This window comes from Budorcas taxicolor, chromosome 10, assembly GCF_023091745.1.
Source record: "Budorcas taxicolor isolate Tak-1 chromosome 10, Takin1.1, whole genome shotgun sequence".
Classification (NCBI taxonomy): Eukaryota; Metazoa; Chordata; class Mammalia; order Artiodactyla; family Bovidae; genus Budorcas; species Budorcas taxicolor.
Window position 1 is genome coordinate 27,621,407 of NC_068919.1, and position 17,821 is coordinate 27,639,227.

Here is a 17,821-nt window from a genome sequence, read left to right on the forward strand (position 1 = left end):
TACCCAGCAACACTTTGACCCTGGCAGAATTCAACTATCCACTTTCTTCATGCTTCTGGTGGGCTGCTGCACAAGATGACACAATTTAGAAAACTGGTAGCACTGAAAAGTTTGGTTACCAAACTTAAGTGGCTCTTCCAGCTGAGCCCTCACACTGCTCAGCAATGGCACTAGTCTCCTCTAGGCCAGTGGTCCCCAACCTTTTTGATACCAGGGACTGGTTTCGTGGAAGACAATTATTCCAAGGATGGGGATGGGGGAATGGTTTCCGGATGATTCAAGTGTATTCCATTTATTGTGTACTTTATTTCTATTATTATTATATTGTGCATTGTGATTATATGGTAATGTGAGCAATGGGGAGCAGTTGTAAACACAGATGAACCTCCCTTGCTTGCCAGCTGCTCACCTCCTGTTGTGTGGCCTGGTTCCAATCCATGGCATGGGGTTAGGGACCCCTGCCAAGTGTTTTGGCTCACTCTCCAAAACTTTCTGCACAAAACCTACAGGGTTAGTTTTATTCTTGCCTTCTTCCTCTTCCATGATATAAGAGCTCTTCTTTTGTTTGAAGGCCAATTCCTCACCTCTGTTCTTAATACCAGCTTTTTCCACCATATCAGCAATTTGCACACTAAATCATTCATTCACTCTTTTGCATCACTTTTTTTCTCTTTCTAGACTTGTACCTTTCCATCAGCATGGGAACATGCTTAAGTCTTAAGCACATTTAAGTCTCTTCTATTATAAAAATCCTTCCATCCTCCGACCCTCTCCAGCCATCACTCTCTCTTTCAGAGATTTCTGCACTGGCTTTCTTTCCCATTTTCCACTTGGACTCCACCTCTGCTCAATTGGCTCTGCGCTAGTCAGCCCGTTAGTAAGGTCTCACCAAGACTGCCATTGGCCTCCGTGTTACTACATCTAATGGACATTCCAACCTCACATTACTTTGCCTCCAAGTGACATTATACCATGTGGACCATACTCCTTGACAGTCTTCCCTTGGTTTCTGTGGCTTCTATGACATTGCAAATGCCTACTTTCCCTCTGATTTCTTAGGATTCTCCTCCTTATTCTCTGTGTTTCTCTTCTACTCATCTTTAAATATCTATACTTTCCAAGCCCTCTTCTCTTCCCTTCTTAATCCATAATTTTTCCACTCACTCTCTCCAAGCATAATTCTCTAACCTTAAGCCAATATCTCTTAAATATTATCTCCATTTCAACCTCTCCGCTCCATATATCCAGATGCCTATCAAAATTTCCTCTTGAATGTTTTTCAGGCATTTGAATTCAGTATGTTCCAAATTGGGCAGATATTACAGCCTCCTTTTTTTTTGCAAATTGAAGGCTTGTGGCCATCCTATGTCAAGCAAGTCTCTTGGTACCATATGTCAACCACATTCACTCACTTTGAGTCTCTGTGTCATGTTTTGATACTTCCCACAATATTTCAAACTTCTTTAAAATTATTATATTTGTAACAGTGAGCTGTGATCTTTGATGTTATTACTACAGCTGACTGATGGCTCAAATGATGGTTAACATTTTTTGGCAATAAAGTACTTTTAAATTAAGGTATGTGCATTTTTAGACATAATGCTATTATACAGTTAACAGACAATATTACAATGTAAATATAACTTTTATATGCACTGGAAAATTAAAAAAAAAATTGTGTGACTCACTTTATTGGGAATATTTGCTTTATTGTGGTGGTCTGCACCCAAGCCTGCAATATCTCTAAGGTATACCCATATAATCTTTAACTTTGGGAATCACAGAGTAGTGGAGTGCAGGAGAAAAGACAGGTAAACCATCCTAAATCAATGCAATGGATATTTTGACACACCCCTCCCATTTACAGTGCTTCTGTGTCTTATTTCCCAATACAGAGGCACAATACATCTGCCTTATCACTCTTAAAAAAATGTACTTTCTAGAAAAAAATATGATAATCTTTATATCTGTAAAAAAGTTAGCTATAAAATTTCAATATTGCTTCATGTACTGAGAGCATTTGCATTTTAATAGATTCTGTTTGATTTAAGCAAATACATATTTTTAACTTTGGAGCGTCAGGCGTTCAAAGGACAGATGCGACAAGGTTGTGGGAGGGCATATAGAGATCTCCCTGGGTATTCTTAAAAATCTAGCCACTTGAAGAAATATGGCTTCTTTATCATTAAATAAGAATCATAATACTCTATTCCTGAGTATTATAGAAATTAGACAGTGATTTGAGCTTGGAACAAACCATCTTCAGGAAGTCACTTAACTTTGTTTAAATTGTTTTATCTTTTTTTTTTAAACAATGAGAACAATATTTGCTTCATAGGGTTGTAAAGATTAAATGAGAGTGTGTAAGCATCCACAGCAGTACAAAACACACAGACTATAATGCTTGATAAATTTTTTTAAAAAATCAGAATTTCAATGTTTAAATCTCTATATTAAAAAACATGCGATTTTTACAGTTTTATCATAGTTTGGCTTTTATAAGATCTCAAGCCCATTGAGAAGACTACACACTAAAATTATATTGAGAAGTTCAAAAAAAGGTATACAACTTCAGGCTGAGCCTCTGTTTCCATAAATTTGTACAGACTTAGTTTTTTAGGCGTAAACAGTAAATCTTTCTGAGCTGAAGATAATAAAACCAACAGAAAAAATTTTTTTTTTTTAGCCAAGAATTCTGTTGTAATTAATGTCATTGACACAATGATGGTTGCACAAACACAGATGTTTAATTCTCGGTGTTCAGTACCTATACAAGTTTTCAGAAACCACAGGAGACTATTTTATTCAGTTTTCAAAAGAGGAAGTGAAAACAATAGGAATGAAATTTTCCTGGAAAATGTTCAATTTGAAAATTAGATTTGATACTGGATTTTTCATTTTGAGTAAACCATGGTCAGCAAGACACAGTGCTCCCTGACAGAAAGGTGGAACATTTTTCTGAGAGAGCTCAAAGACTTCAGATATGACACTGACTTTTAAAGGGCACTAGGGTAAACTGTTTCACTTCATCAACATTAGTTTCATTACTAAAATTGGTGAAACAAACAAACCATGGTCTGTTACAACTGATTTTCAACGAAGAGTTTCCATATTTTTCTTCTTTTTTGGTGATCTACAATTAAGGAATGCAGAAGTCAGGATTTGGAAAGGTGTTGGCTTATAATCATAAATAACTGCAATCAATGAAGATTCCTGTGGGGTAAGGTGTATGAAACTCTCTTCTCTTTTTGCCTGAGAATTTGACCTTCAGTTAATTGTCCAGTTTTGTTCTCAGGACAACCTGATTAAACTGATATGCTAATTATGTTACGAGAGAATATTGCTTAGGGTGAAAATGATCCCTAGTTTGTAGCCTGCATCTGGACTGGAAAGATCACCAATACTTCATAGAAAGCCCTTTATTTGTGATTCCTCAAGTGTGAAGACTTGTATCAGGGGTGGTCCTTCAAAAGCTATGCCTGTGGAGTTGTTACAAGATACATCAGCTCCTGTGCTACAGAGCCTTTTAAGCCATGATGACTCTATACCTGCCTGATGTGGACCCTGTCTCTTTGAACCTGAGCTGTCATTTGGGGTGGGGATTCAGAAGGCAGACCCTGGAGGCTGCAAGGATTTCTGCAGAAGTGCCTGACACTTCCCAGCAGGCAAGCTGTGGCTCTTGTCCAACTAAGCAGACTGGGGTCTACCAGCATCTTATGAGTCTGGATGTTAAGTTGAACCAAAGGCAACCTCTTGGTGGACACTACAGATACAACATAGATGAGACACAATATTAAGAACCAGAGGAAAAATAGTCAATTCCTGATTCCTGGGAGTACATTTTCTACTTAAAAATGACTGTCAATATGTAAAATAAATTGTCACTGGGAATCTGCTGTGTGACTCAGGGAACTTAAACCAGGGCTTTATAACAAACTAGAGGGGTGGGATGGGGAGGGAGGTGGGAGGGATGTTCAAGAGGGAGGGGACATAGGTATACTTATGGCTCATTCATGTGGATGCTTGGCAGAAACCAACACAATTTTGTAAAGCATTACTCTCCAATTAAAAGTAAATAATTTTAAAAAATGACCATCAGTAAGCATTTGTTGCTATTGATAAAAACAGAGAAGCAACATTTCCCTTCAATGTTGCTTGGTCCCTGGTTTCAACACTGAGTCTTCCCTACAAAACAAAATACCTTTTAACTCCTCACACTGTGCTCATTTGAATGGAAAGCTGAATAAGGGTGCTTCTGTAAATTAATATCTGCAATTTCAGGGGCCTTCAGAAAAGACCATGACAAACAAGACTCAGAGTCACAAGAACTCTCCCAAGGGCTCAGCAGTTCCTGGTTTATAGCAGGTGTTGATATTCTAAAACTTTTGCTTCCTGTATTTCTACCCTCTTGCTCACTGCTTCAATATGACCTCTTTTTTCTCAGGACTTGTACACAGAGAATATCTTATCTCATGTCTTCTTTCTCTGAGGTCTTTCTTCTCCCTAGAGTTCATCTCAATTTTACCTCGAGTCTCGACTAAGTTGAAATACCCTTGACTGGGATGGCCCAAGGTCACCAGCCGGCTCTGTAGCCAGTTGATAAGAGTGACGTTTGAGGTCCGTGCCTTATACCCAGTTTGCCAGGCTCGGGAAAAAACAGACCTTCTCATCTCATTGCAGGGTTAACATTAGTTTCCAAGAGCCTAAGAATGGCACCATTGGTTGTGAAATCTGATAGTAGAGAATTAGGAGAAATAGCTAGTGAAAAGGGAGGGAACAGGACAGAAGAGGGGTGCACATAGCTGGAGCTGACTATAGGAAAGCCTGAAGTCACATAAAATGGGTTAATCTAGTAGGCTGCTCCCAGTAGTGGTGACAGGAAATTCTGAAGACCTATTTATCCTTTCCACGAACGTATCCTATTTTTCTGTGAGAAGCCCTCATGGTGCACTTTCTTCATACTATATACAGAAGAGACACACACTTATGCAATGATAGTATGGGTGCCAACTCTAACAATTGGTTTATCCTTTTGGAAAACCAGTTTAATGTTGTTTATACTCTGATGCTATTAATTCTTCTCCTGGACAATAATCCAGCAAGCAAAAGTAAACCAACAAAACCATGTACATGAATTTTTCTTTAATAACCATGAAGATTACATAGCAATGTGAAACTAAATGAAATGGGAAAGAAAAAAAGCAGAACATCTGAATATCCATTACGAGTGTGACTTTGAAAATATATGGGTACATGTGGACAAAGGCCAGAGTGAAAAACAAAAATAATAGTTGTGACAGGGAATACAGTAGATAGATGACACGTTTCTTACAAAACTTCAGTTGTGTTATCTTGTTTTAAATTTAAAATGAAAATCCAAAATAAGAACAATCAGTCAAATGGGTGTTAGGAAGGGTTTTTCTCATCCCTAATACACTTCTGAGTGGTATGGGTTATTATTTTACACCTGAGGGATGCAAAGAATTCTTAGGTTATGATATATAGTTCTCTTTAATTTGTTTTAGGTAATCTGGCCTAAATCACAATAGCCAATGGTTAAACATCTGCTGGATCATGGAAAAAGCAAGAGAGTTCCAGAAAAACATCTATTTCTACTTTATTGACTATGCCAAAGCCTTTGACTGTGTGGATCACAAGAAACTGTGGAAAATTCTGAAAGAGATGGGAATACCAGACCACCTGACCTGCCTCTTGAGAAATCTGTATGCAGGTCAGAAAGCAACAGTTAGAACTGGACATGGAACAGCAGACTGGTTCCAAATAGGAAAAGTAGTATGTCAAGGCTGTATATTGTCACCCTGCTTATTTAACTTGTATGCAGAGTACATCATGAGAAACACTGGACTGGAAGAAGCACAAGCTGGAATCAAGATTGCCGGGAGAAATATCAATAACCTCAGATATGCAGATGACACCACCCTTATGGCAGAAAGTGAAGAGGAACTAAAAAGCCTCTTGATGAAAGTGAAAGAGGAGAGTGAAGAAGTTGGCTTAAAGCTCAACATTCAGAAAACTAAGATCATGGCATCTGGTCCCATCACTTCATGGGAAACAGATGGGGAAACAGTGGAAACAGTGTCAGACTTTATTTTGGGGGGCTCCAAAATAACTGCAGATGGTGACTGCAGCCATGAAATTAAGACACTTACTCCTTGGAAGGAAAGTTATGATCAACCTAGATAGCATATTCAAAAGCAGAGACATTACTTTGCCAACAAAGGTCCATCTAGTCAAGGCTATGGTTTGTCCAGTGGTCATGTATGGATGTGAGAGTTGGACTGTGAAGAAAGCTGAGCACTGAAGAATTGATGCTTTTGAACTGTGGTGTTGGAGAAGACTCTTGAGAGTCCCTTGGACTGCAAGGAGATCCAACCAGTCCATTCTGAAGGAAACTAGTACTGGGTGTTCATTGGAAGGACTGATGCTGAAGCTGAAACTCCAATACTTTGGCCACCTCGTGCGAAGAGTTGACTCACTGGAAAAGACTCTGATGCTGGGAGGCATTGGGGGCAGGAGGAGAAGGGGACGACAGATGATGAGACGGCCGGATGGCATCACTGAACATGAGTTTGAGTGAACTCCAGGAGTTGGTGATGGACAGGGAGGCCTGGCGTGCTGTGATTCATGGGGTCACAAGTAGTTGGACACGATTGAGAGACTGAACTGAACTGAGAGAGAGTTTACACTGTGCTAGGTGGTTCACAAATATTAACTAATTTAAATCTTAATAACAACATTCTTAAGTTGTTACTATTAAATTTCCATTAAGCAGATGAAGAAAACTAAGTTCAGAATGGTGAGGTACCTTGCTCAAGGCACTAGCTTAGCTGGTGAGTGGTAAACACAGGATTCAGACTCAGAGTCTGGCTCCAGAGCAATGCCCTAAACCGATATCCTACACCCTACTCAATGGATGACTAGCAAATGGTACCACAGGTTTCTAATTCAGACCAATGTTCTTTCCATTACACCAGACTGCATCTTATCTGGAAGATGAAAAAGCTGGAAACAAGATTGAGTGACTTGCTCATGGTCACATGATGAGCTAATGGCTGAGAATCAACTTCTTGACTTATAATCTAATGATTTTCCTATTATCCCAGACTGCTGGGAATGAAGAGAAAAATACCTAGCTAAGAGCAAAAGTAAATGAGGAAAGACCTCAGGGAAATCAAACCTAAGACCTCTAAAAGATAAAAATCTTATGTGTCTCTTTGCTCTGCCATTTATTTGAATGTGACTCTGTCCTTCACGCTACTGACAGATGTCTGTGCTCATGCACCAGGGACCTCCCTACATGGGAGGGAGGCAAGTGATGAAGAGCAGAGGGGCTTCAGGGAGGCGTGGCCACCACGGGGCACACTTGATGTTCTAGGATTTGGCCAAACTGCATGTGTCTGTGCTGTACATGTTAACATGGAGAAATGACATACTAATCAGGCGGCTTTACTGGAAAATATAACCATTTTCTGATTTAAAACATTCTATAGGAAAAACTGAGTATGAGGGTGTGGGTGATGGATAATTATGTGCCAACTTGGTTAAACTATAGTATTCAGTTATTTAATCAAATACCAATCAAGGTTTTGATGTGAAGATACTTTGTACATATAATTAACATCTACAATCCGTTGGCTTTAAAGGGGATTATTACCCTTGATAATGTGGGTTGGCTTTCCCCAATCATTCAAAGGCCTTATGAATAAAACCTGAGGTTTCCTGGAGGAAAAAAATGTCTGCCTTAAGAAAGATTCAACTCCTGAGTTTCTAGTTGATCTGACCTATGGATTTCAGATTTCCCAGCCCTCAAAAGTGCATAAGTCAATTCCTTAAAATAAATCTGTATCCATCCATCCACCCATCCATCCACCCAGCCAGAAAAAGGAAGAGATCCCATTGCTTCTGTTTCTCTAGAAAACCCTGACTGATATAAAGGTATTTCCAGGACTGCAAAGTACTGTGAGCCTATGGGACACACAGAGCCACCTGACATACAGTTTGTGAAAAGTAAAAGCAAATGAAAATGGAGGAAGGTAAGTTTCACTGAGGAGAGATAACACTACATGCCGCCACACAGGCGGGGACCACAGCAAACGTTCCTCTCTGCCCCTGGGTCACAGCAGGCAGTTACAACCATCTCAGCACAGTCACAACTGAAAGTGATGAGCTTGTTGTGAGACACAGGCCCAAGGACCCATGAATCGCTGAGGCAATAAAATGATAGCTGGGAGTAAAGAAAACACACTCAGATTTCCAGGAATTAACAACAAGGAAGGTGTCTGGGGCGTAACAAAAGCATCTTCTCCCTGAAGACTGACAGTGACCTCAAGGCGTCTCCCCCATGTGCTGCTGAACACTTAAAGATAGGTACTATTAATTCTTCACATCCCACTGTATAACTTTCTAGGCTGGGGAGAGTTATGGGATCTGCTTCCCATTTCAAAATAAGTATATCTTTCGAATTTCTTCCCCACCACCCTCATCATCACTTCCCAGCAGTCCCATCCCCGGATGACTGCTTGGGAGGTCAAGAGGGAAGGTGCAGAGCAGACGGTCAATCTCACCTTGGCTTCTGAAGTGGGTTCCAAAAAGCACAGGCGATTCCCAAGTCCCTCGGCTGCCAGGCAGAACTTCCTCTGCTCCTTGTGAACGTTGGCGATGCACTGGAGGACCACTTCATCTTCCTGCCAGGGGAACAGAGACCCATGTGAGGAGCAAGGGACTACCTCCCAACGCAGAGCCATGCCCCTAAGGCAGCCTGCTGCATCTTCCTCAGGTCTGCTGAGGGGCACATGCCTTTGAATATTAGATGAAGGAGAGTTTGTTCCTCGCATGGCATACCTGAGCTCCTCCCCTGAGTCAGGATTCTACTCATCTCTGGGGAGTTGGGGTAGCAAGGACTTGGAAGAGAGGTACTACTTAAGTTCACAGCGTGAGCCTCACTTCTGAAATGTACAAACTGCACACCATCCAGGTAAGCAGAGGATTTCAACCCTTGAGGGAATCTTAAACTAAACCTAAGCAATTGCTCCAAATAAACAATTAAACAATGAGGGAAACAGATGGCAGCAGAGATCAGAGGGAGGCAGGACCAGTGGAGGGAAGGTCCATTCTATGACAGGCTGGAAAGAGACATGTTTTGTTGGAGGAGAGGGATGTATGCAGTGAAACACATTCGCCAGAGATGACAGAGGACGCTGCGGAGGGTACCAGCAGATGCCTTTAATTTTAAATTCTTTCATATTAAGCTATAGCTGACTGAGAATGTGGTGTTAATTTCAGGTGTACAGCAAAGTGATTCAGTTAAACACAAATGTATATAGCACAGGGAACTCTGCTCAATAGTCTGTAATAATCTATATGGGAAAGGAGATGCATTTTAGATATGCACCTAAGGAAGACTGAGAGAAGCCTTGAGGATCCAGGCTGGAAGGAGGAGTGGTCACATAGAAGAGCCACTCTGAATTCCCAAGGAGAGGACCTTCCTCCTAGGCGGCAGCCTCAAAAGCAGCCCTCCTCCAATTGCAGACACCTTGTTTGAGTGGCATTCCTCTGCTTGATGGTCCAGAAATGAGGCTGACCTCCATTTACAGGAACATGATCACCCCCTGAACAGCCCTGCCTGATGATGAGAGGCAAACCTCTTCCTTACCCATCCCTCCATCCTTGCTCCTCCAACCTGTCAGTCCACATGCTCTCTCTCCACCACCACTTGACCTCGAGTTTCAAACATCAAAGAAGACTCCCAGGCACGGTTGAATTAAAGGCGGAAGCAGAGGCGCGCCAGGTGGAAGTGCTTCTTCTCAGCGCTTGCTCTCCTGTTCCCCATCTCAGTCCCAGATCCCCTTGTGTTAGTGTCAGTCCTATCCTACAGTATTGGAAAGGAAAGCAAAGGAAAGGAAAGGAAAGCAAAGGAAAGGAAAGGAAAGGAAAGTGAAGTCGCTCAGTCATGTCCGATTCTTTGAGACCCCATGGACTGTAGCTACCAGGCTCCTCTGTCCATGGGATTTTCCAGGCAATAGTACTGGAGTGGATTGCCATTTCCTTCTCCAGGGGATCTTCCCGACCCAGGGATCAAACCCGGGTCTCCTGCATTGTAGACAGACGCTTTACTGTCTGAGCCACCAGGGAAGTCCAGTACTGGAAAGGCACACTGAATACACATGATTTTTCTTCCACTATGCTTAGAACACATCTCAGTTCAGTTCAGGCCAGTCGCTCAGTCATGTCCGACTCTTTGCGACCCCATGAATCGCAGCATGCCAGGCCTCCCTGTCCATCACCATCTCCCGGAGTTCACTCAGATTCACGTCCATCGAGTCAGTGATGCCATCCAGCCATCTCATCCTCTGTCGTTCCCTTCTCCTCCTGCCCTCAATCTTTACCAGCATCAGAGTCTTTTCCAATGAGTCAACTCTTCGCATGAGGTGGCCAAAGTGTTGGAGTTTCAGCTTTAGCATCAGTCCTTCCAAAGAACACCCATGACTGATCTCCTTTAGAACAGACTGGTTGGATCTCCGTGCAGTCCAAGGGACTCTCTAGAGTTTTCTCCAACACCACAGTTCAAAAGCATCAATTCTTTGGTGCTCAGCCTTATTCACAGTCCAACTCTCACATCCATACATGACCACAGGAAAAACCACAGCCTTGACTAGACGGACCTTAGTCGGCAAAGTAATGTCTCTGCTTTTGAATATGCTATCTAGATTGGTCATAACTTTTCTCCCAAGGAGTAAGTGTCTTTTAATTTCATGGCTGCAATCACCATCTGCACTGATTTTGGAGCCCCCAAAAATAAAGTCTGACACTGTTTCCACTGTTTCCCCATCTATTTCCCATGAAGTGATGGGACCAGATGCCATGATCTTTGTTTTCTGAATGTTGAGCTTTAAGCCAACTTTTTCACTCTCCTCTTATCAAGAGGCTTTTTAGTTTTTCTTCACTAACACATCTAATCACATGGAAAAATGAAATCCTCTATGTGGTGGGAACATGAAGAGATTCAATGGGACTAACCCCTACAAAAAGGTCTGCAATGCCCAGGGATTGGCCAGGGGTGACAGGGAAATTGGAGACGTCACAAATCACAGACATATGAGGTGAACATTGAGGGAATACAAAAGGCTCCATACTTTTGCTAGCCCTGAAATGTCACTGTTCATCACCAAATTGAGTGAGTAATAAATTCAAGCCTCTGCTTCAGAATTCAATATTCATTTGAGTTGAGACAGACTAGAACTCCAGAATATCACTTCTCTTGAAATGTGGGCTTGGGGAGATCTTTGAAAAAAAATGAAATTTTTCCCCAGGCAGAGTATCCCCCAGAACCCAGGGCCAGTACCATCCCCCCTGGGGGGCACAGGGAATGGGGGAGGATTCTGAGTTGTCAAAACTTCAGAAAGGTGCCACGAAACAGGGGCATGGGAATTCAGTGATCTGTACTGCAAGAGGCAGTCCTCAAAACACATAATTTTTCCATCCAAAATGTCAAGAAGACCCCCTGTTGAGAAATACTTTAAGTATCTCCTACCCACATACCCTTCACCAGTGGAAACAGGCATTTGGAAATCACAGAACTGGATCTATGGACCAGATTTCTCACAAACAAAGGGGAAGTCAACAAAGTTTCTTTATAATATGTCTTAGAGAATCTCTTTCCATAATCACCTTTCCCATGTTCTTTCCACCCTAAAGTGCCCAAACCATCTTGCACTAGCTACCTCAGGGATCTATTTGTCTTCTGAAATTGACCTGTGCTATAATTCACATCCTCATAACCTAGGCTACCAATCAACTCATGAAATAAAGGAATTGCCCTGGCTCAGTAACCACTTCCTGAAGAGCACTCACATACAGGCACTGTCCAAGTCAGCACTCTGGGGGATACACGTGACTGTGTGACTCTGGGCCAACTTACCCTTCTCCAAACACGTTCACTTTTTTCCACCTGCTGTCTGGAACTGTACAGCTTGGACTGACCTGGCTGTAGACACCAGCTGGCATGGCAGCCTGTACCTGCCTTCCCTCCAGACAGCAGCTATTAGCACCACAAACCTTCAACAGACAGACATCTGGAGCCAAAGAGTGCTTGATGCAGAAATCTTTGCACCATTTGGAATCATGAGATGAGTTAATTTAATCCATTTCATTAATTTTCTCACTCCCTAGTGAAACACAGAACACAACCCCTTCTATGCCATTACCAACTCTATCTAGTTTACTCATCCCTATACTGATGTATGCTTTCTCCCCTCTTGTTATCTCTCTTCCTTTATCCCTTTGCTTTAAAGCAAATCTGGGAATTTCCAGATAATGTTATTTCCGAGGAAGCCCCTTTAACTGAAGGCTGCAAATTCTCCCACTTTTGTTATTTTTTCTTCCAGAAACTCTAGCTCCCCTCACAATCCTCAGTGCCAACTCAGATGATTACTCTTCTACTCAGGTGCCAAGAATCTTCTATTTTCAGATACATGATAGCCAATCTCCACATCTTCTTTGGCAGTCTATCAACAGACTAGTTACTTCTCCCATCCTTTATCTGACTCTAATGACAATTGGGGAATTTCATAAACATTTTTGTGTGAATGCAACTCATATTTATTGAGTGCCTTCCAAGGGCAAAGAATTCTTCTAGGATATCATGAAGTACACCAGGTTTTATAAGAGGTGATATGTTAATATTGTAATAATGGAGCTGACACCTGACAGGCCAGCCCCACAGCCTTTCTCCACTCTACTTTAATCATCATCTCCAGTAATTTCAAGGTTCTTGTGGACAATCTATTCAAGATGAATCAGTTCAGTTAAGTTGCTCAGTCATGTCCGACTCCTTGCGACCCCATGGACTGCAGCACCCCAGGCCTCCATATCCATCACCAACTGCCGGAGTTTACTCAAACTCACGTCCATTGTGTCGGTGATGCCATCCAACCATCTCATCTTCTGTCGTCCCCTTCTCCTCCTGCCTTCAATCTTTCCCAGCATCAAGGTCTTTTCAGATGAGTCAGGTCGCATCAGGTGGCCAAGGGATTGGAGTTTCAGCTTCAACACTGGTCCTTCCAATGAACATTCAGGACTGATCTCCTTTAGCATGGAATGGTTGGATCTCCTTGCAGTCCAAAGGACTCTCAAGAGTCATCTCCAACATACAGTTCAAGAGCATCAATTCTTCAATGTTCAGCTTTCTTTATACTCCAACTCTCATATCCATACATGATACTGGAAAAACCATAGCCTTGACTAGACAGACCTTTGTTAGCAAAGTAATGTCTCTGTGTTTCAACATGCTATCTAGGTTGGGCATAACTTTTCTTCCAAGGAACAGGCATCTTTTAATTTCATGGCTGCAATCACCATCTGCAGTGATTTTGGAGCCCCCAAAAATAAAGCCTGCCACTGTTTCCACAGTTTCCCCATCTATTTGCCATGAAGTGATGGCACCAGATACCATGATCTTTGTTTTCTGAATGTTGAGCTTTAAGCCAACTTTTTCACTCTCCTCTTTCACTTTAATCCAGAGGCTCTTTAGTTCTTCTTCACTTTTTGCTATAAGGGTGGTGTCGTCTGCATATCTGAGGTTATTGATATTTTCCCAGCAATATTAATTCCAGCTTGTGCTTCTTCCAGCCCAGCATTTCTCATGATGTACTCTGCATAGAAGTTAAATAAGCAGGGTGACAATATACAGCCTTGACGCACTCCTTTTCCTATTTGGAACCAGTCTGTTGTTCCATGTCCAGTGCTAACTGTTCCCTCCTGACCTGCATATAGGTTTCTCAAGAGGCAGGTCAGGTGGTCTGGTATTCCCATCGCTTTCAGAATTTTCCAGTTTATTGTGATCCACACAAAGGCTTTGGCATAATCAATAAAGCAGAAATAGATGTTTTTCTGGAACTCTCTTGCTTTTTCCATGATCCAGCGGATGTTGGCAGTTTGAGCTCTGGTTCCTCTGCCTTTTCTAAAACCAGCTTGAACATCTGGAAGTTCATGGTTCACATATTGTTGAAGCCTGGCTTGGAGAATTTTGAGCATTACTGTACTAGCATGTGAGATGAGTGCAATTGTGCAGTAGTTTGAGCATTCCTTGGCATTGCCTTTCTTAGGGACTGGAATGAAAAGTGACCTTTTCCAGTCCTGTGACCACTGCTGAGTTTTCCAAATTCGAAATGAATAACTTGACCTAATGACTGACCCTCTGTTTTGGTAACACACTCTAATGAAACTTCCTTATCATGACCTAGAATGAATCCAGTTCTAAGATCCAAAACTGGACTTTTACTCTACAGATGCATTCTTCTCTCTTGCTCGCTTTCTCATTGCACTATAGTGGCTTTCCCCTTCAGCAAATTGGTCAGTTCCAAGAGGGCACACTGCCATCGTCATTATTTTCTCCACCCCACCAAGGAAAATGATTGATTTTTTTGAAAGAGAAAACACCACAGATTTGTAGTTTGCGGAGTTTTAAAAATATCGTGTACTAACTCATATAAGTAGAATCTAGAAAAATGGTATAGATGATTTACAACGTAGAAATCAAGACATAGAGAACAAACACATGGATACCAAGGGGGAAAAGGGGAGTGGGGTGAATTAGATCGGGATTGGCATATATACATACTGTTGATACTATGTACAAAACAGATACCTAATGAGAACCTAACTATATAGCATAGAGAACTCTACTCAGTGCTCTGCAGTGACCTAAATGGGAAGGAAATTCAGTTCAGAGGGGATATATGTATACATGAATATATATGAATCAGTGCAGCTGATTCATGTTGCTGTCCTGCAGAAACTGACTGTTACACAGCAGTGTAAAGAAACCATACTCCAATAAAAATTAAAACAAACAATAAATAAATTTATAAGGGTGATTTTTGGTAGCATTCTCAACTTGTTTGAACCTTGCTTCATTGAAACACAATCAGAAATTTTTTCCTTTTTCATAGGACTTATAGCAGACTTAACTCAGTCAATATCAAATAATAATAGCTTCCATCTATAATAGAAAGAGAGGCAAACTAAAGGGAAGAAAGCACTAGGCTGGAGGGCATAATAATCAGAAACAGTCAGATCTTTCAAACCCAGCCTCTGTCCTTGGGTGGGCATTATGAATCTCCTGGGACCCCAGGAAATAATCTGCATAAGACCACAGAAGGTTTTCCTTCTTTTACCAAATAAGTCTAAAGGTCTCTGCCTGGCTTTGAAAATGTCTCCACCACTGAGTTCTCCCCTCCACCTCTCATCTTATCTTCCTTCATTCCTATTGCCTACCATCTCCCAAATAAGTCTTGCTCAGAATTCATGGAATGCTCCTCCTTGAAAGCCCTCCTTCCTTCATTCAACTCTGTCTCTTAGTTCTCTTCCCTTTATGACGGATCCTTCCCATGTTCCCTTTCTCCTGCCACTCCTAAACATAGGGATCACTCAAGGGTGGGTCTTTGTCATTTTCCCTTAGAAATCTCACTCAGTCTTCAGGCTTCCAGGTTTATTCTGAGAGTCATTATGCCATCTCTACCTCCAGTGGAGCTAGTGGTAAAGAACCTGCTTGCCAAAGCAGGAGACATAAGAGATGAGGGTTTGATCCCTGGGTTGGGAAGATCCCCTGGACAAGGGCATAGCAACCCACTCCAGTATCCTTGCCTGGAGAATCCCATGGACAGTGGAGCCTGGTGGGCTATAGTCCCTAGGGTTGTAAAGAGTCAGACACGATTGAAGCAACTTAGCATGCACACACTCACACACACCTCCAACCTGATGGCATTCTATAGTTCCAAATATCCACCTATTGATCCATGGACTTCTCAACATCTCAAACCAATATGTTCCATTGTATCAAAAGGCTTCCTTTTTTCCGATGTATTCATCTTTCTATTATGATTCCTGTATTTATCTATGACATATCCAACCCCTCTGCAGCCCAGGCTCAAACACCATCACCTCCTATATGAGTCTTCTCTCTCCTCTTCTGCAACATATGGATCAGAGGAAGCAGACACTGGAGCTCTAGAGCTCAGGACAAGGCCATAACAATACCCAAAGCAGTCTTCCTCTGGTCTTTTACTGGAGGCACAGCCCCGACTTCATCATTTTCCTGCTGAAAATCCATAATGACTCTCTACACTGTCCACAAAACAGATATAAATTTCTTAAACCAGTATATAAGGACCTCCACTTTCCAACTTCTTCCCTACAGATGTCTTTGCCATCTCTACCCCTATGCCATGATTTGCCCTGTTTTCCTGTGATCACAGATCCGCTGGCCTCCCAAGCTCAGCTTAAATGCCATATTCTTTATGAAGTCCAGGTCATTATGCCTCTGCTGCCAAACTTGCATAGCAATTATTACCATCCTCTTGCATAATGATTATTCATAATATGCCATATCCCCAGTTATGTATTTGGAAACAGCTCACATTTGCTGATCTCTGTGTAACAGGCACTGTGTTTTATGCACAGTGACCCATTTAAACTTCATGTCAGTGCTATGATGTCGGTACTATTGTCATCTCCATGTGACAGATGAGAAGCCGCTGTGCAGAGCAGTTAAGTAACTTGCCTAAGGTCTCCTGGTGGCAAGGGGTGGAGCCTGGTATCCAGTCTGGACAGACTGTATCCACATTCTCTTTCCCAGCTTCTCTCAGTTAGCCATTTACCCCTTGAAGGGAGGGTCCCCATCTGGTTCACCTTTACACCTATTGGGATACTCACAAGCATGGTGCCTTAAACACATCATGCACCCAATTATAACTTATTAAGTGGGCGTGTTTCCACCTTGCAACCCCAGTTAATTACAAACTCTGTTAAAGCAGAAAACAGCTTTCCCATCCAAGCTGGGAATGTCATGTGTTTGGTAAAATCATGTTGGCTGATTGGAATATGAAATCTGATTAAAAGAAGAGATTACTCTCATGGAACAATAGTTTTTGTAGAAGGGGTCACTGCTTCACTGATGAGCCAGAACTGAGTAAAGTTATAAAAAGAGAATAGATATTAACATAAAGGAGGAATGGGGAAAAAGCCATAATGAGGCTTTGGAGCCCATTTCAAAATTTCTTAGTTTCTGTTGCTTAATTGTTATTGCTGATAACAATAACCATTCATTCTATACCAGACAATCTGCTGAAATCTAGCCTCCCCTCCTAGATTATGTAACACTCATAACAACACAACCATTCTAAGGATGAGGAAACCAAAGCTCTGAGGATTTAGCTAATTTTAATGAATAAACATTTAATGAACAGTCACTATGTGTCACCATGTTCCAGCACCTCAGTTTAGTCCTTACAACTTCCCTAATATTCTCTCTATTCATAGATAAAGAGGCTGAAGCATAGAGAGCTTAATTAACTTGCCTAGCACCACACCACATGTAAGTAACAGTTTCCAACCTTGAACCTGGGATTACATGAATCAGGAGCCTGTCCTCCTGATCATGGTGCCAAAAACAGCTCTTGACTCCAAGAGACTGACCTTAGCAATAGATCTGAAATACATCTTCCTGATTCTAAGGCCCATGTGATGGTGCTGATAAAAATAGATATATCCTGGCCCTCTCACATGGTGATCCAACTACAAAAAGTAACCAAATCGGAGAGCATGATGCCAGAGAGAACAGCCAGAGAACTTAAAATCAAATAAAATCAAATTTCTCAGTGTTCCATGATTGTAACGATGGATGGAGCGAACATCATCCTTAAACTTGTAGCAGTGGGGGGGAATGATTAAAATCCAAGGTATATCGTATATCAGCATCCCCCCAAGCCATGTGGTTCACAAGCGCTGGCTATTCCTGTCATAA

At 41.8% G+C, this 17,821-nt stretch overlaps 1 protein-coding gene across 1 annotated transcript in view; it reads right to left on the bottom strand.

The window, feature by feature from the left end:
* RYR3 (ryanodine receptor 3) overlaps positions 1-17,821 on the bottom strand; it is a 573,341-nt gene that overhangs the window by 377,476 nt on the left and 178,044 nt on the right. Inside the window, exon 2 of the mRNA XM_052647070.1 lies at positions 8,586-8,705. Within this exon, the coding sequence (XP_052503030.1) occupies positions 8,586-8,705 (120 nt within the window). The remainder of the gene's footprint in view (positions 1-8,585; positions 8,706-17,821) is intronic.